This window comes from Pistacia vera, unplaced genomic scaffold, assembly GCF_008641045.1.
Source record: "Pistacia vera cultivar Batoury unplaced genomic scaffold, PisVer_v2 Contig938, whole genome shotgun sequence".
Classification (NCBI taxonomy): Eukaryota; Viridiplantae; Streptophyta; class Magnoliopsida; order Sapindales; family Anacardiaceae; genus Pistacia; species Pistacia vera.
This window is the reverse complement of record NW_022196821.1, coordinates 22,480-41,864: the sequence shown is the minus strand read 5'-3', so window position 1 is coordinate 41,864 and position 19,385 is coordinate 22,480. Positions and strand designations below refer to the sequence as shown.

Below are 19,385 nucleotides of genomic sequence, written 5' to 3'. Positions count from 1 at the left end.
ACTCAACTTCTGTGGAGGACAAAGACATAATGTTTTGCTTCTTAGAACTCCATTACGCCAAATTGCCTCTAAGAAAAATGCAATAACTAGTGGTAGATCTTTTATCATCCACATCACCAGCCCAATCAGCATCCGCAAAACCTTCTAGTATAAATTATGGATTACTTTGAAACAACAAGCCATGCTGAATACTTCTTTTAATGTATCAAAGAACCCTTTTACAAGCTGTCCAATGAGCAACAGTTGGGGACTGGAGAAAGTGACTCAATTTGTTTACAGAGTAGGCTAGATCAGGTCTGGAGTGAGTGAGATATTTCAATCCAACTACAACATTTATATACAGAAATGGTTGATAAAAAAATTCACTATCTTCTTTCCCTAGCTTGACACCTAAAGCCATTAGTGTATTGCAAGGTTTTTACTCAGCCATTCCAGCTTTGATAAGCAACTTTTAAGCATATTTAGATTGAGTAAGAAGCAATGCAGAATCATTTTGATGAACCTCAAAACCAAGAAAGTATTGTAGGGCTCCAAATGCTTCAAGTCAAATTGTCTGTTAAGATTTGCAATAATCTGAGTAATTAAGAAAGAATCAGATCTTGTGATACTTATCATTAACATATACTAGAAGATATTCACTTGTGTGCCCTTTCTCATGAAGAAAAGACTTGTGTCAAAAACTGAATCGGTAAAACCCCATGAGACTAAAGCATTTTCAGGTTTTCAAACTAAGCTCTGGGAGCTTGTTTCAAGCCATCTAGAGCTTTGTGAAGTTGGCATACATGCTTGGGATATGAAGCATCAATGAACCCCTCAAGCTGCACCATGAACACTGTCTCTATCAAGTCCCCATTTAGGAAAGCATTATTTATGTCAATTTGTCGGATGTCCCACTTATGATGTACAGCTAAAGAGAGCATAACTCTAATTGTGGCAGGTTTAATCACAAGAGAAAAAGTGTCAAAATAGTCAAGGCCTAGTGTTTGTTGGAACCCCTTGGCGCCATTTAGGAAAGCATTATTTATGTCAATTTCTCTTGTGACTATTTAAGTCAATTTGGATGTCCCACTTGCTTTGTATTTTTGTAAAGTGCCATCAGACTTAAGTTTGGTTTTAAAAACCCACTTACACCCCACTAAGTTCATGCCTGATGCATAAGGGACCAACTTCCAAGTGTTATTTCGCTAAAGGGCTTGAAATTCTTCTTGTATTGTTGTTTTGCACTTTGGTACACTCAATGCTTTGAAGTATTTTTTGGTTCAACTAAAATGTGTTTAGTGGCCAGCAAAGCTAGCTTTGTAGGTATAGGAATACGATCTTTTGATTTAGTAATCATAGGATGCTTATTAGTAGTTGATAAAGCAAGTTTAGTTAGAGGTTGGACGACTTCAAGTTGAACTCCAGCAGGACAACCTAAATAATTGCTATGACTAGAAGTGTCACTGGGTTGACTAAGTAATGTATTTGATTGAGACCTTAGGATGCTCAATTTTGAACTACTAGATTTTGATACAATAGCAAGCTCCTCAGTGGACTCTAGCTTCTTCTATGTGTCACAAAAATTAGACTCTAAAGTTCTAGGTGCTGAGGCAATAACTGAAATAAACTTTGAATCATGTGTTGCTAGGAATCTTGTATCTGGTGTTGATAATCTACTAGCTAGTTAAGGATTACTGGTTCTAACTTCTAGTTTTGAAATGACTCCAAAAGAAGGGATAAGATCAATATAGTTTGAAAGATTCCAAGGAGTTGATCCAATCCTGCATTATCAACATCCTTAAACGAGAAACATTCAAAACCATCTTTAAATGGAAACTCGGTTTCATTAAATTTGGCTTGCTTAACAATGTAAAACCTACCTAAGGGAGATAGACACTTGTACCCTTATGAAATGAACGATAGCATAAGAAAACACATTTTTCAGTATGATAAGAGAGTTTATGTTCTTATATTTTTGGTAAGACCTAATGTAAGGGTAGCAACAACATCTGAAAACTTTAAACACATCATAGATTGGCTTTTGTCCAAAAAGTTTCTAGAAAGGTGAGATTTCTCCAATAGAAGCAGAAGGTAATATGTTTACAAGGTATACTGCAGTGGTAAACCTTGCCACCAAAAACACAATGGCATAGTAGCATGAGCCAGAAGTGTTAGACCAAATTCAGTTATGATTCTATGCTTCTTTTCCACCCTTCCATTTTGTTGATGAAGGTAAGGAAAAAGATGCCTAAATGCAATTCCATGAGTCTGTAGATAACTCGAAAAAGGCCTAAACTCTCATCCCCAATCTATTTGAAGACATTTTAATTTTGCATTTAGCTGCCTTTCAACAAGACAATGAAAATGAAAAAAATGCAATAAAGGCGTCAAACTTCAATTTTAAAGGATAAATCCACACAAATCTACTATAACCATCCACAAACAACACATAATACTTATATCCTTCAGATGAGCACACTAATGCAAGGCCCCATAAATCAGAGTAAACCAACTCAAGAGGACATGTAGTCTTGGAATGTGACATAGGAAATGAAGCTTGTTGCATTTTTCCAAACTGACAGGCTTCGCAAAAAGGCACTCTATTTCCAAAAATTCCACAAACATGAACTTTGTTCATTACATATTTTAGTGTTTTCTCCTGTGAGTGTCCTAGCCTAGCATGCCACAACTTTGTTCTACTAATCTTTACATCTAAATCATCATCAGTAATACAATGATTTGACTATTATGATGTACTGAAACACTAGGATTACTAGGAAATTTACTACTATCACTAGAGGCTATATCAGTAAAACAATCTCTTTTATTAGAAGCTTGAGACAGTAAAGCAAACCTAGCTTGGTCATTAGAACCAAAAACAGAAGTAGGAAGAGATAATTGCAATTGGTACAATCCATCCTTCAGTGAGCCTTAAAGATGCACCCTTTGAGTAATCTTATCCTTTATCAAGTAGTGATCCCAATGAAATTCCACAACAACATCATTATCTTTAGNAATTTGGATGTCCCACTTGCTTTGTATTTTTGTAAAGTGCCATCAGACTTAAGTTTGGTTTTAAAAACCCACTTACACCCCACTAAGTTCATGCCTGATGCATAAGGGACCAACTTCCAAGTGTTATTTCGCTAAAGGGCTTGAAATTCTTCTTGTATTGTTGTTTTTCACTTTGGTACACTCAATGCTTTGAAGCATTTTTTGGTTCAACTAAAATGTGTTTAGTGGCCAGCAAAGCTAGCTTTGTAGGTATAGGAATACGATCTTTTGATTTAGTAATCATAGGATGCTTATTAGTAGTTGATAAAGCAAGTTTAGTTAGAGGTTGGACGACTTCAAGTTGAACTCCAGCAGGACAACCTAAATAATTGCTATGACTAGAAGTGTCACTGGGTTGACTAAGTAATGTATTTGATTGAGACCTTAGGATGCTCAATTATGAACTACTAGATTCTGATACAATAGCAAGCTCCTCAGTGGACTCTAGCTCCTTCTGTGTGTCACAAAAATCAGACTCTAGAGTTCTAGGTGCTGAGGCAATAACTGAAATAAACTTTGAATCATGTGTTACTAGGAATCGGGTATCTAGTAGCTAGTTAAGGATTATTGGTTCTAACTTCTAGTTTTGAAATGACTCCAAAAGAAGGCATAAGATCAACACAGTTTGAAAGATTCCAAGGAGTTGGTCCAATAATCGAATTAGAAGTTGTAGCTAAACCTGCATTATCACCATCCTTAAACGAGAAACATTCAAAACCATGTTTAAATGGAAACTTGGTTTCATTAAATTTTGCTTGCTTAACAATGTAAAACCTGCTTGAGGGAGATAGACACTTTTACCCCTTATGAAATGAACGATAGCGTAAGAAAACACATTTTTAAGTATGATAAGAGAGTTTATGTTCTTATGTTTTTGGTAAGACCTAATGTAAGGGTAGCAACAACATCTGAAAACTTTAAACACATCATAGATTGGCTCTTGTCTAAAAAGTTTCTAGAAAGGTGAGATGTCTCCAATAGAAGCAGAAGGTAATCTGTTTACAAGGTATACTGCAGTGGTAAAACCTTGCCACAAAAAACACAATGGCATAGTAGCATGAGCCAGAAGTGTTAGACCAAATTCAGTTATGATTCTATGCTTCCTTTCCAACCTTCCATTTTGTTGATGAAGGTAAGGACAAAGATGCCTAAATGCAATTCCATGAGTTTGTAGATAACTCAAAAAAGACCTAAACTCTCCTCACCAATCTATTTGAAGACATTTTAATTTTGCATTTAGCTGCCTTTCAACAAGACAATGAAAATGAGAAAATGCAATAAAGGCTTCAAACTTCAATTTTAAAGGATAAATCCACACAAATCTACTATAACCATCCACAAACAACACATAATACTTATATCCTTCGGATGAGCACACTAGTGCAAGGCCCCATAAATCAGAGTAAACCAACTCAAAAGGACCTGTAGTCCTGGAATGTGACATAGGAAATGAAGCTTGTTGCATTTTTCCAAACTGACAGGCTTCACAAAAAGGCATTTTATTCCCAAAAATTCCACAAACATGAACTTTATTCATTACATATTTTAGTGTTTTCTCTTGTGGATGTCCTAGCCTAGCATGCCACAACTTTGTTCTACTAATCTTTACATCTAAATCATCACCAGTAATACAATGATTTTGACTATTATGATGTACTGAAACACCAGGATTACTAGGAAATTTACTACTATCACTAAAGGCTATATCAACAAAATAATCTCTTTTATTAGAAGCTTGGGACAGTAGAGCAAACCTAGCTTGGTCATTAGAACCAGAAACAGAAGTAGGAGGAGATAATTGCAATTGGTACAATCCATCCTTCAGTGAGCCTTAAAGATGCACCCTTTGAGTAATCTTATCCTTTATCAAGTAGTGATCCCAATGAAATTCCACAACAACATCATTATCTTTAGTTATTAGTGAAATGCTTAACAAATTCTTGGCTATATGAGGCACACATAACATTCTCTTAAGATGTAATATACGAGGACAATAAGAAGAGGACAAAAAAGATTCACCTGTGTGTGACAGGAACTATCTGACCATTGCCAACTTGAACCTGTGAGCCTCCATGATAATTGTCTTTCACCACTAAGTTACTTGGTTTAGCTACCATGTGGTTGGTTGCACTTGAATACACATACCAAGTTTGGTTAGTCAAGACTTGTGGTGTGGCAACTAGTACATAAGAAGGAAGGGCTGAGTGACCATTGCCCTAAACTGGAGAGACAGATTTGAATGTACTATTTGTAGAAGCTCTAGACTGATAATTCACAGAGTGCTGATATGGCATAGGCTATTGATATATCACAAGTTGTTGAGACAGACTAGCTCCAGTATGACCAGAATAGCCTTGACTAAAACATAAGACCATATTCTTGCGTTGATTGTCTAGACAACATTTTAGTTGCCATCAGAGCTTGAGCAGACTCATTTGATTGACTTTGAAATTGACTATTTGGTGAACCAAGACGAGCAAAATTTTTATTGTGATTCATGAAGCCTTAAAAATCATGATCAAATCTATGATAGCACTGAAGGGGAAGAATGTCCCCTTTTCCACAAATTTGACATATAAGTCGAGGCTTAAAATAGCCTCTTCCTCTACCTCTATTCCTCACCATAGAAGGATTATACATGAACTTACCAGTAGGAGGAAATTGATTGCTAGTAGGAAGAAACTGATTAAAATATTCACCACTTGGTAAGAACTGAGACTGAACTTGAGGATTAAAACTAGACTTGAAGTTCCCTTGATTAGTATTGATATTACTAAACTTAGGGATAACAAGTCTTGACTGTGGCCTCATAGACTGGTATTGTGAGCCAGGAAAATGTTGACCACTAAAGTTTTTTAAGTGATCAGTACCAAAACTTGAGTCAGACGAAGGTAAAACATTACTTTGGGAGGAAGAGGATGACTTATTTGACCATTGTTTAGTTGCTATTAGTGCTGAAGGTCATGAAAATTAGTAAACAAATTGTTTTGCTTTCTAACCTAATCTCATGCTTGTGAAGCGAAAATTGAGCTTCTTGCAGTGTCGTTTGACTAATATTAACAAGATTGGCAACCATAGCATCATACTCAGGTCCCAATCCATCCAATATGTAAAGTAACAATTCTTCATCACTCAAGTTCACACCACTTGATATCAATTCATCTCCCAAATCCTTCATCTTTAAAACATACTCACTAATACTCAATGCATCTTTCTTAGTACTCTATAACATATTCCTTAGATGAAGAGTTTTGGCTTTAGACCCAGACTGGAAATGCAATTCTAACAAGTTCCAGTTTCATAAGAGTATTACTTAGCAACATGTCGAAACCTGGATTTTAAATGGTAGATGGAAGCCAGCTAACCAGAATTGATCATTTTTCTTCATGTTAAGTAGCTAGGATTTACCTTCTTGCTGACATTTATGTATTCCATCTTTTTCAACCATGAACATGGGAGGACTGTTTTTTCTCCATAATGAAGCCTTCCAGTCCATGTGAAGTTAGGGCAGGTAAAATTTATGAACGCCGGAATTGTATATTCTTCTCTAGTAGCTTAACAGAAATTGACGTAGAGTAGTGGAAGTTTGAGGTCGTGTAATTATAAAACAATATCCATACTCTTTAATTTGGAAGTCGATTAAGTAGAACTACTATCAAGGATCACCATAGACACTGGTCTAGGCTCTGATACCATGAAAGTTTTTCAGAGTTGAGAAAGGAAAATGAAGCACGACTCTTGAAGAAGAAAATGGAATCTTTTCTAGCTAATGTGTAACAGAATTCAGGTTGTTATATACTCAGCCATTACAAGGATAAAGAATGAAAGCAACGTTTTAAGCATAACTAAAACGCACAGTTTCAATATAAACCAAACAACATTCAAACTTTACAAACACACCCCTATTGACTTGACTTTACATTTCACAAAACAAATCAGTTTACAAAACTCAATTTAAGCTCAGATTAAAGAACTCTCAGCACCTTGTTCTACTTATAGTTGGGTAACCATTATGTCTTGCTAGATGCAAATATTGGTTTGTTTATGGAGAGCTAATTAGTCGGTGCTTAATTCGATTGCATTCCTGCCAACACGATAGAGAGCCTATAATTCACACACTAGGAAGACAATTAAGATAATTAGATTTTGGGGCAATTTCGTCCTTTATAGAACAATGGGTATTTTGGTAATTTTGTTGAGCATTAAATTTGTTGAGGTTTGTGCCTCTGTCCATTTTGGTATTGGAAGTAATTTAGCAAAATTGCAATTTTATTTATTAGAATTAATATTGATTAATATTAATATTAATGATAAATGAAATTGATGAATATTATATATATATACACTATTCACCTAGGAGCAGGATTATTTCTATTCTAGAGTGGAATAAGGTTTTAATTATGTTATATAGCATGATTAAAAAAAAAAAAAAAAATTAGGTTTACGAACCAAAAAAAAAAAAAAAAAAAAAAAACTAGCCGTTTTTTAAAAGAGAGAGAATTTATCTCTCAATTTTTGTGCCCAATTCTTCCTTGACACAAATACTCTAAACTAGCGAATTACGTATTTGTGATTTGTGATCTTGCCTCCGTGTGGATATCAAGTGTGTGATCTACGCTTAAATCGAGTTATTATTGAGAGCCATCAAACAAAGGTATAAAATATTCTTTTTTTTTATATGTAATTAAATCATATGTATCCTCCATGATCGTGGATTTAGGGTTTTGTCGATAATTTTTTTATGTTTTATTTTGCTACATGATTTGACAAATCCTAACACGGCAACGGCCCAAAACATTGATGCGTAAATGTTTACTCGCTTAGCAAGTGCACTAGTCGCAAGAAGTAATAAAGTAGAGAATAAAGTATTGTTTCCACAAGGATGATGATAACTACTACTGATTCTAGTTTTAGTAGTAAGTGAAGCAACAATTAATGGATTGATGAAATATTAACAAACTAATTACAAGTTAACAAAATATAATTGAATGAAAACGAAATTAAAGCAAAACCCAATAAACCAATGAATCAAATAATACTAAATAAAACGTCGGGGTTGATTTCACCTGGATACGCAAACCCAATTTATAGAATTTATTATCCAAGTTTTGATTTCATTGACTAAAACCAATTCCCTATGGTGTTTGGTACTCCTTCTCAGTCATACTACCCACCTGTTCCATTAACCTTTCGAATCCATAATTTGAAGTTTCATAGTTCAAAGTCTCTTAAGCTTTGTGAAATTCTATCAAGTCTCATATCATGTTTGTCTCTCTAATTTTCACTCAACTATGGTATCTCCCAAGAAGACACATCACAATTACTTCTCAGTTTCATTGTGAACAACATCAATTGAATGGTGATCACATTCAAGGGCATTAAGCAAAAGATAACACTCAATCATGAAATTAAACTCAAAGTAAATCATTCAATAATTGAATCATTGTATCGAGTTTTTATCAAACCCTAGCTAACAACTTAGTTCATACAAAATAAAGTAAAACAACAAAATAAGTATATCAAAGTTTGTATTGGAAAAACAATCAAAGATAGGAGGATCTTCCCTAAATGTAGCCTTAATCTTCAGTACTTTCTCCTTCCAAGAGCTACTCTCCCAAGGACAACTTTGACCTTTTCAAATCATTTTTGTCCCTTTTATACTACTTTCCACTTTGGTCTAAAACCCTACAGCCAAAACACTGGTTTTAAGTTTTTTTTCAAATTTGACATAACTTCGCCGCGATGCAACTTGAATTGCTGAGTTCCAAGAGAGCTTCGTCGTGGCGAAGCTTTTCTTTGCCGCAACAAAGTTGATCTTATGTTGACTTTCCCTTTTTGCCCTTCTCTTGAACTCTTGGCTGATCTCTCCTTTGTCTTCTTAGTAGAATCTGACCAAGTCTTCATTCTAATGTTGCAATAAGCCTGAATCTTCTGAATCTTTAGAGTTCAAGCTATCCTAATTGTCAAGTTTAAAATCGTCGTTTTTGCTCCAAATCAATGTTTAAGCCTACAAAGTAAAAACAGCGTGAATTAAGTATACATTTCGTCCCAAAATAATGAAAAGTACTCAAATCCTATTAAAATCTAGTGCAAATTACAAATAAATTGGGATTATTGCTCCGCTCTCCGCTAACCCCTACATCCATCTCCTCTATCTCTCTGTTCCTTTCCTCATCTTTCTGCTCTGCCTCCTTTTTTCTTCTTCTCTTTCTCTCTTTCTCTTTCTCTATCCTCTTTCCTCTTCTCACAATAACAAAAAAAAAAAAAAAAAAGGAAGAAAAAGAACTATAATCTGCTTGTTAGCCTTCGCGATGGGACAAATCAGGCAATTGCGGTGGCCAACAAGCAAATCTATAAACTTCTTCTTTTATTATTTATTTTTTCTTATATCATTTTTTAATTTTATGTTATAATTTTTTTTTTTCAATGGAGTTTGATTGTCATTAATAAAGACCAATATGTGTGAGGTTGCAATGTATGGTGGATGATGGAAGTGGTGGTTGAGTTGGTTGGTGATGGCAGAGGCAGTGGTGACCAATAATGGGCCGTGGAACTTTGAGGGTATCGGGGAGAAAAAGGGTTATTTGGGAGGTGGGTAAGTGTCGAACTTGGAGTGTATTTAGGAGAAAAAGGTTGTTTGGTAGGTGGGTTAGATTATTGGGCATGGGAGGACGAGGGTAATAGGGTCATTTATCGTAGTTTTGTTAAAATTAACTAAAAATTACAAAAAATAGTAAGAGTGGGTAGGTCTGGGTACTCACCTTTTTTTGAAGGAATCGAAACCGACCGGTTCCTAAAAAATGAAACCAGAACCAAAACCGCCAATTCCAGTTCCTTAATAGTTGGAACTGGAACTTGTTTTATAGGTTTCAGGTACCCAAGTAAATTACAGAGTAATCCCTATTTGTTTCAAAAATGACAAATAAACACTTACAATATTACAAATACACCCCATCTCACAACGAATCTTGACCATTGGATTATAACTCATGTACCAATCACTTTGAAAAACCTTTTTTATAAGCCAAAACCCTAACCATTGCCTACAAACAAAACAAGCCAAGTTCTGTCATTCTTCTCTTATCTTCTTCTTTTCCACACAAAACCCTAGTCAAGGTAGCCCTAAAAGTCACGTCCATCTCTCTGTTCCCTTTGTCTTCAAACAAAACAAGCCAAGTTCTCTCATTTCTTCTCTTATCTTCTTCTTCTCCACACAAAACCCTAGCCAAGGTAGCCCTAAAAGTCACGTCTATCTCTCTGTTCCCTTTGTCTTCAAACAAAACAAGCCAAGTTCTCTCATTTCTTCTCTTATCTTCTTCTTCCCCACACAAAACCTAACCAAGAGAAAACGAAGATTTTTTGTTATGCTTCGTTGATTTTTTTATTAAAAAAAAAAAGCAGGAATTGATTTTTAGAATATGGGAAAAATCAATTTGAACGTCTGGCAAAATTGATTTTTTTATGCTTTCTTGATTTTTTATATGAATAATGAAGATTGTTTATGTCAAATTGATTTTTTGTATGAGCAATGAAGATTTGGGATTTTGTTAAATGACCGGATTTGTTGATATTAAACCGTTGGATTTGGATTTCATGTTTTTTTTTCATTTTTCTTGTGTTGTGTTCAATATCAATGAGAATAAAATGAATGGAAAATATATAGTTATTTTTATTAAGAAAATTGTTTTTTGTGTTACTGTGTTCAGTATGGGTGAGAAGAAAAAAAATGGAAAAGATAAAGTTGTTTTTATTAAGAAATAAAAGTTATTTGTGGTGAATTAATTTTAATAACAAGGGTAAGGAGATCAATTAAATTTAGTTGTGAATAAAAACAAACAAAACAAGAAAAAATTCCATAAGAAATAAGGTAAAATTTCAGTTGAATTGTAAAATTTTAAAATAGTCCTTATATTTTTATAACATTTCAATTTAGTCTGGGTTCCAAGGTCCGGTTCTAGTTCCTAAGGAGGTAGAACCGGAATCAGACATGCACAATGTCGATTCCTGATTTCTAGAACCGAAATCTACTCTGTGAGGGTCGATTTTGGGTAGGAAGCAAAACCGAAACTCGAGTATCGGCCGATTTCGATCCCANAAAAAGTCTTGACTGTGGCCTCATAGACTGGTATTGTGAGCCAGGAAAATGTTGACCACTAAAGTTTTTTAAGTGATCAGTACCAAAACTTGAGTCAGACAAAAGTAAAACATTACTTTAGGAGGAAGAGGATGACTCATTTGACCCTTGTTTAGTTGCTATTAGTGTTGAAGGTAGCTGGTCATGAAAATTGGTAAACAAATTATTTTGCTTTCTAACCTAATGTCATGCTTATGCAGCAAAAATTGAGCTTCTTATAGTGTCGTTTGACTACTATTAACAAGATTGGCAACCATAGCATCATACTCAAGTCCCAATCCATCCAATATGTAAAGTAACAATTCTTCATCACTCAAGTTCACACCACTTGATATCAATTCATCTCCCAAATCCTTCATCTTTAAAACATACTCACTAATACTCAATGCATCTTTCTTAGTACTCTATAACATATTCCTTAGATGAAGAGTTTTGGCTTTAGACACAGACTGGAAATGCAATTCTAACAAGTTCCAGTTTCATAAGAAGTATTACATTTAGCAACATGTCGAAACCTGGATTTTGAAATGGTAGATGGAAGCCAGCTAACCAGGAATTGATCATTTTTCTTCCAGTTGAAGTAGCTAGGATTTACCTTCTTGACTGACATTTATGTATTCTCATCTTTTTCAACCATGAACATTGGAGGACTGATTTTTTCTCCAGTAATGAAGCCTTCCAGTCCATGTGAAGTTAGGGCAGGTAAAATTTATGAACGCCGGAATGTATAATTCTTCTCTAGTAGCTTAACAGAAATTGACGATAGAGTAGGTGGAATGTTTGAGGTCGTGTAATTTATAAAAACAATATCCATACTCTTTAATTTGGAAGTCGATTAAGTAGAACTACTATCAANAGGGTTATCTTTTTTTGTTACAATTTTATCCCTTATTAATAAAAATTTTGGACAATAATACCCTTACTTTAAAACAAATTTACATTAATATCCTATTTCAATTTTACCCTTATTTAATTAAAATTTTGGACAATAATGCCCTTATATTTAAAATAATTTACAGACCACCACAGCCACCAAGCCGCCACCACCACAGCCACCCACCCACCACCGCCGACAGCGGGCCAACCACCACGGACCACCGCCGAAAAATCGCCGAAGTCCCTAAAAAAGAAGGAAATTCTTTGGGAGGCTTCGATATGGCCGTTTCCGGCCATATTGATGGCCGAAAACGGCCATATCGGGCCAGGTCTGGACCAGATCTGGCCGTTAACGGCCAGATCTGGTCCAGACCTGGCCGATAATGGCTAGGGATCTGGCTGTTAACGGCCAGATCCCTCGATCTGGCCCGATATGGCCGTTTTCGGCCATCAATATGGCCAAAAAAGGCCATAGCAGAGCCTCTTGGTCACGGTGCCGTACTCACGGGGACTTTCGGGGACATCCGGCTGTGGTTCGCGGTAGCGGCGGGCGGCGGCAGGAGCCAAGGGTGATTTCGTAATAAATTAAAGTTTTATATAAGCAGGGGTGTTTTAACTAAATCTGAAATATTGGGGGTTAAAAGAAATTAATCAAAAATTAATAATAAAAATAATATTATATTAATATTTGTAAAGGGGACAATTTAATAATTTAAATAACATACCCACCAATTTATTCCCCATAACCAACCATATTAATATAACATACCCACCAACTAACCAAACACATTTTCTTAAAGATTCCCAGTAATCTTTTAAAGTAATCTATCTTTCCAGTAATCTAACATTCCAAATAATCTAACATTCTTGAACCAAACGCCCCCTGAGTATATCCTCTTGCCGAACTTTAGGGGCTAAAAAACTCAGCTTAGGAGGTGTAAAAGGTCATTCCCCAAACAGGAAAAACCAAACAGAAGTACAGCAAGAGACGGAGACAAAGATATAGAAGAGACAGTAAGAACAGGAGTTAGATTTAGAGTAAGAGTTTGGATTGAAAAATGGCAAACCCTAGAAGGAATTCACTTTCATCAAACACCCAAAACTCTGATTCTAATTCTTTCAACGTTCATAACTTGTCTCGTCTTTCCTTTCTCATTACCTTTTTGAAGAGACCTCAGGCTTTCCCTCTTCTTCTCTCAATCTTTGTTTTCATCACATGGATTTCTCTTAGATTGCAACACTCTGACTTTTCCAAATCCCAGAAGAATTGGAGCTCCATAGAGGATGATGATGTGAAGGCTAATTTGGTCAGGTTTAATTCTCATTTCCCTTCTCCGATTTCCAAAGACAAGCGTGGCTGGCTGTTTAACCCCGTGTCTCTTGCCCTTGACTCTGGTGTTAAAGGTATGTTTATTTATATGCATTTGTACATTTTATTACTTATTGGAATTATTTTAAGCTTTTGTATTAACTTTTGCGTAAATGTTGAAGCTTTATGATTTAGTATTATAGAACCTCAAATTTGTAGCTTTATTCTTTTAGATTTATGTGTCAAATTGGTAACTTTATATGAATTTTGATACATTGTTCGTATGGTGTCTGAAGTTTTCCTATATCATAGTATGAACAAATTAACTACAATTTATGGGGTATTCTTTTTTTCCGGTTGCTTATAATGTTATGAGTAAATGGAAGTTCTTAGACTTGGTTTGAATTGGATCTGCACCGCAAATCCAATGCAGCCTTAGGGAATTTGGTCTATCCTTTTTTGGGATGTAATTGTATTCAAGCCAGTTTTGTGAAGTTTGGCTTTTCTGTAAATGTGCTGGTGACTCTTGCAATTTCTAAAATAAAATCTTATTTCACTTCTAGGTGGAGCAGTTAATTGTGTTTCTCAACATCTCGGTGAGATTCGTCCAGGTGCTATGAGGGGAAATCACAGACATTATTCTGTGAATGAGACATTCATTATTTGGGGAGCTAAAACAAAATTCAGGGTATGCTTTCTCTTCTGTAGGATATCAAACACATAGGAATTTGGTTCATTTTGAATTACTCTTTAACTAGTTCACTCTTTAATTATGTTAAAGGAGATCCTATTTGTGTTAATGATTTTATATTGAATTATGCAGTGTATAGTGGGTAATTATCTTTGAAGATTAATATAACTGGTGAACATTGTATGGTGTTAAACTTCTTTATGGTTTATGATCCACCTGTTTCAGTTAAATTGATTTTGGTTTGGAGGAATCTGGAATTATTGCTGATTTTTATCACTGGCCGATTGGAAGTCTACTTTATGGTGACCTTGACCTACTTTATGGCTTTCGTACTATGTAGATGTTAATGTCGACAAACATTCTAAATAATATCTGTTGAAAGTTGTTTCCAGTTATTTTTCCCAATGTGTGAGGATAAGCATATGGATGGCTAAATGTGTTACTGTTTTAATATACTACTGCAGAATTAGTGTTTTATTTTCTTAAAGAAGAGATAAAGAAAAAAACTACATTTGCAAAAAGAACTTCAACTTTTGCAGTAGTTTTACCCATTTTACTCGGTTTGTAATCTGTCCTTATGCCTCTATCAGTGTGCTGCTTGTCTTCCGAGTTTATTGGTTTTATTTAGACCAACTTGATCTAAAATTGCAAATACATGACACTGTGACTGGCTTGGAGCTGCTGGCTTTTTGCTTTTTTACATTGCCCTCTATAGTAAACAAAAGATAAGACAGTGCTTTCTATGAAATTAGTGTAGAAGGGTGTGAATTTGGATATATGTGTAAAAAGTACTATAGCATTTCTGGTCACTTTCATTTTTTTTCCCTTCTCATGTTTCTGCAGCTGGAGAATAACCAGATGGATGATAAAGGTTATGCTGAGGTGATAGTTGGTGCAGACGAGGTTGCTGTTGCGGCTAGCCCAAGTGGAACAGCCCATGCTTTAGTAAATGTCGATCCCGTTCTTAGTACATTCTTTATAGGGTGCCAAGATGGCGTGATAAACAATAATAATTCAACTTCTGATTATAATGTTTGGAAAGATCTCTAATTGTTACTTTATTTCTCGCATATGTGAGCTAGTTTTTTCAGTATTTAACTATAATACTAGGGTCTTGCGAGATTAAGATGGTATAATGAGGTTAGTACCTACAGCATATTTGTACATAAACTAGAATTGCCATTTTTATGGCTTTTAATTTACAGGAACCATTCTTTTACTTTGAGAGCCGCCAAGTAACTATCTCTTGTGCTTCCTACGTGTGTATGACTTGATCCATTTGATGGTGAATCTTTATCTGTTTCATGTGTGCATGTTTTATTAACTGCACCATTTTTATTTATTTATTTATTTGAGAAGTTGATTTGGGATTGAATAATTAGGTGTATAACAAAAGGGTGTAGTGGATTGTTGAAGATACAAAAGATTTAGAATTTCAGAATTTGGTATCTTCGAATGGTGGCTTGCGAGGATAAATGTCACAATGGTATATGCTTGTGGTTGTGGGTAATATTTTGCGTGTAATTCACAAACAAACGGCATTAGGGGATTGGCAATGTCAACAGTTTAGTAATATAACGGGCCTGTGATAGCCTTTGGACTTGGGTTAATCGTAAACTTGACCGACATCCATACCAAAATATGCTTCCTGCAGAAGTTATTCTATGGGAAGCGCATTTCTGTCTTCTTGAATTAGGAAACAGAAAACAGTACGAAACACATTACTAAATTATCCAATTTTGAATTCAAATATGGAAGATTAATAGGTAGTCTGAGAATATTGAGAACCACACTCAAAAGAGTCGATCAAGTTCGTTCTTATTTATCAGTTTCTAAATCTTGAATCTGTTCTGGAATAATCGTGGCCACTGATTTATACAGAATCAGTGACAGGGACAGTTTCCCCAAATTAGTAGTAGAAATTTTTTTACTATTGTGCTTTTAAGTTTTAGAGATTAGAGATTAGTATAAGTAAATCATCTTTCTTAACAATATGTCATTAATTGTTTCAGTTCATATTATTAATTTATCAATAATATTAAATGTACAAACCTGATGTAGCTTAAAATGAATGAATAAATGAATATAAAAAGTAAACTCATCATATTCACTCTTTAATTTATTTTGTGTCATATCAGTTTGTACACAAATCTTTGTAAGACTTGTTTGTACATGTAGCATTATTCTTAATTTATTTGTCAAAAAAATGTGTTAGCATTTCTTTTTACCTAATGCTTTTCCGCGTCAGATGGTATTCATCGTTTAATTAATTTGCTAACTTCTAAATTGTGAATTTATGCATTATTGTATTGCTTCCCTTGTGTACAATACAAGCACATTTCCGTTCGTAGCAAATTTCCTTCCATCCCTTCCGACACTTGAAAGCAAATTAACGTAATCCTCCTCGAGTTTACTTGAACCAACTTCCAAGTGATCAGAATAAACTAATTTTACACACTATAAAACCACTCCAAATCACAACAAAAGAGTCATCACTCCCTAATCACAATACAGAGTCACTTTCTATTCAGTAATATTGCAAAATGGAGAAGGGAAACAAGAAACTTGCTCTTTTAGTTGGATGCAATTACCCCAACACCAGAAATGAGCTGCATGGATGCATAAATGATGTGTTAGAAATGAGAGAAGTTCTTGTGAATCGATTCAGGTTCGATCCCAACCAGATTGAGCTCCTCACCGATGCACCGGGGTCGTCGGTGATGCCTACAGGTGCAAACATTAAAGGTGCACTTGATAAAATGGTGAGCAAGGCTGAAGATGGAGATGTCTTGTTCTTCCATTATAGTGGACATGGCACAAGGATTCCTTCTCGGCAACCCGGTCGACCCTTTAGGCAGGATGAAGCCATTGTCCCTTGTGACTTCAATCTCATCACTGGTACGTATTGTAAATGAGATTTTTTTTTTCCTTTTTCCCGAGTGTGGTGTTTGTTATTATATATCAATTTAATAATGGATTTCTGACTCCATAACTCAGATGTGGACTTCCGGCAAATTGTTAACCGTCTGCCAAAGGGTACGAGCTTCACAATCCTTTCAGATTCATGCCACAGCGGTGGGCTTATTGACAAGGAAAAAGAACAAATTGGACCTTCTTCAATCATTCAGGAGAGTCAAAAACTTTGTTCCTCCAAACCAAAGACCATCCCTTTCCAATCCATACTTGAACATCTCTCATCGCTAACGTCAATAAACACATCTGATATTGGCACTCACTTGCTGGAATACTTCGGAGCTGATGCGAGCATTCGGTTTAGGTTAGCGCCTCATCAAGAATCCGAGTTGTTTGAATTTTTGAAGCCTGATGAAGGGATTCTGCTAAGTGGGTGTCAATCTAATGAAACTTCTGCAGACATGAGCCCCATAGAGGGTGGTGGAAAGGCTTATGGAGCGTTTAGCAATGCTGTTCAGATAGTTTTGAAGGAGCATTCTGATCCTTTGAGCAATAGAGAGGTTGTGATGATGGCCAGGAAGATTTTACAAGAACAGCACGTTGAGCAACATCCTTGTTTGTATTGCAGTGATGAGAATGCTGATGCTTGTTTCTTGTTGCAGCCTGAAACTGAAAGTTAGGTCTGCTTGTGTGTTTATGAGATGTTCTCAAGTGGTGTGTTTTCTTCTCTAAGAAATCTCCGAATAGAATAAATGAAGTTGCTCTCTTATTTACTTTAATAATAAAAATAATTGTTGTGATGTTCAGTTCAATGGCGCAGTTTGTTTCCTTTTCAGTGTTAACTTCCATTCCCAATGTGTTAAAATCTTCCAATTCTAGGATGGGATAATATTAGTAGTTTTGGAGCAAGCCATGAATAAGAAGACCTGTTCTCTAGCTCGTCTGATTTTGTTAGAAAATCGAAATTGGGTGGAAGCAATATCACCCAACAAAATAAAATTGAGACACAAACAATTTACATAGAAAACTCTCAAACAAATTGAAAGAAAAACCGCGAGTAAGTGAAGAAGGATTTTCACTATAGAATAAAAATTGAGACAAAATCAATTTACATGGAAAACTCTTAAACAAATTGAAAGAAAAACCACATGTAGGTGAAGAAGGATTTTGTTAATCGTTGAAGCCCACAACGACGCTGTCTAAAGGAAAAATAAAGCACTGCCGTTTTGGACCCCTCTCTTTAAATCCTAATCATCAATTCAAAAGGCATCTAACAGCTGCAAATCACCTTGAAGTCAACACTATAAAAGTGCGCAAAAAGTTCATGTTCAATATTGCAATATTTCTCTTCTCTTCGTCTTTAATCTTTCACTCAACTAGGGTTCTCGGTAGTACTCAAAATGTGTAATCTTTGTACAATCAGTGAGATTGTTGATTGAGGATTGTGATTCCTTCAAGGATTAGAGGAGCTGGGTTATCTTTCTCTAAGATCAAAGATTATTGTAAAGGGTTGAGTGATTAATTAGCTAGTGACTAAGCAATTCTTGATGAATGATTGTTGTACTCTATAAACACATTTGATAACTCTAGTGCAGTGGGCCTTAGTGTTCTGAAGCTCAATATGGACGTAACTTATTCAATCTTGAACAAGTGAACCACGGTAAATTGGTGTCTTTGTGTTCTTGATTGATCTGTGTGATTTGGTAGATTTAGGTGTGTGTTTAGACTCTAAGTATAACAGTGGTATCAAAGCTTGAATCTATTCCAAAGATCATTCGTGATTTAGTGACTTCGTGAGTTTTAGGGTTTGTCAAAATTTTGAGGGTTTTTTTTTTTTACAGTTTCTAGAGTTCTAGGGTCTCTAAATCGTTGAGTCTGTAACTAAATCTTGGAAATCAAAGATCAATTTCAATCTCTAAAGGTCAAGTCAAAAATCAATCTTGATTTCTTAAGTTTGCTACTGAACTCAACACCATGAGTACGACGTGAATGGAGATCTCCCAATATGATGGGAAGATAGACTTCAACAGTTGGAAAAAGAAGATGAACGCCCTCTTGTCAAACAACAAAGTGGGCATTACATTGGAGAAGAATGCTAGCAAATGGTCAGAGGAAAAACTAAAGAAGAAATCAGAAGTAGATGAGAAAGCTTACAATCTCATCATCATGAATCTGTTTGACAATGTGCTACGAAAGGTAGATGGCCTGGAAACTCCAATCGCACTCTAAGGTAAACTTAAAACCTTATATGCCCTGCAATCTACTCCTAATCTTGCTTTTTTAAAAGGTGCATTGTTTTCATATAAAATGGACCTCACTAAGTCACTAGATGAAAACTTAGATGAGTTTCTAAAGATGTCACTGATACTAAAATGGACTGACCAGGAACTAGGAGACTATAGCTTAGCCATGATCTTGTTAAATTCATT

The 19,385-nt window shown here is 35.3% G+C and overlaps 2 protein-coding genes across 2 annotated transcripts; both read left to right on the top strand.

Moving 5' to 3' along the window:
* Positions 1 to 12,991: 12,991 nt before the first annotated feature.
* Positions 12,992 to 15,287, top strand: LOC116120490. Its single transcript, XM_031406437.1, has 3 exons — positions 12,992 to 13,447; positions 13,916 to 14,040; positions 14,887 to 15,287. The coding sequence occupies exons 1-3, from the start codon at positions 13,102 to 13,104 to the stop codon at positions 15,091 to 15,093; spliced, it is 678 nt and encodes a 225-aa protein (XP_031262297.1). The 5' UTR covers positions 12,992 to 13,101; the 3' UTR covers positions 15,094 to 15,287.
* Positions 15,288 to 16,553: 1,266 nt separating this feature from the next.
* On the top strand, positions 16,554 to 17,752 carry LOC116120491 (metacaspase-9). The gene is made up of 2 exons (XM_031406438.1): positions 16,554 to 16,941; positions 17,041 to 17,752. Exons 1-2 carry the CDS (start codon positions 16,587 to 16,589, stop codon positions 17,634 to 17,636), a joined length of 951 nt encoding a protein of 316 aa, XP_031262298.1. The 5' UTR covers positions 16,554 to 16,586; the 3' UTR covers positions 17,637 to 17,752.
* Positions 17,753 to 19,385: the final 1,633 nt, after the last annotated feature.

Excerpts from the sequence above, each read along its gene's own strand:
- LOC116120490 (XM_031406437.1), top strand. The coding sequence starts at position 13,102 with ATGGCAAACCCTAGAAGGAATTCACTTTCATCAAACACCCAAAACTCT. Across the intron at positions 13,448-13,915 it reads CCTTGACTCTGGTGTTAAAG|GTGGAGCAGTTAATTGTGTT; the intron begins GTATGTTTATTT and ends TTTCACTTCTAG. Across the intron at positions 14,041-14,886 it reads GAGCTAAAACAAAATTCAGG|CTGGAGAATAACCAGATGGA; the intron begins GTATGCTTTCTC and ends ATGTTTCTGCAG.
- LOC116120491 (XM_031406438.1), top strand. The coding sequence starts at position 16,587 with ATGGAGAAGGGAAACAAGAAACTTGCTCTTTTAGTTGGATGCAATTAC. Across the intron at positions 16,942-17,040 it reads TGACTTCAATCTCATCACTG|ATGTGGACTTCCGGCAAATT; the intron begins GTACGTATTGTA and ends TCCATAACTCAG.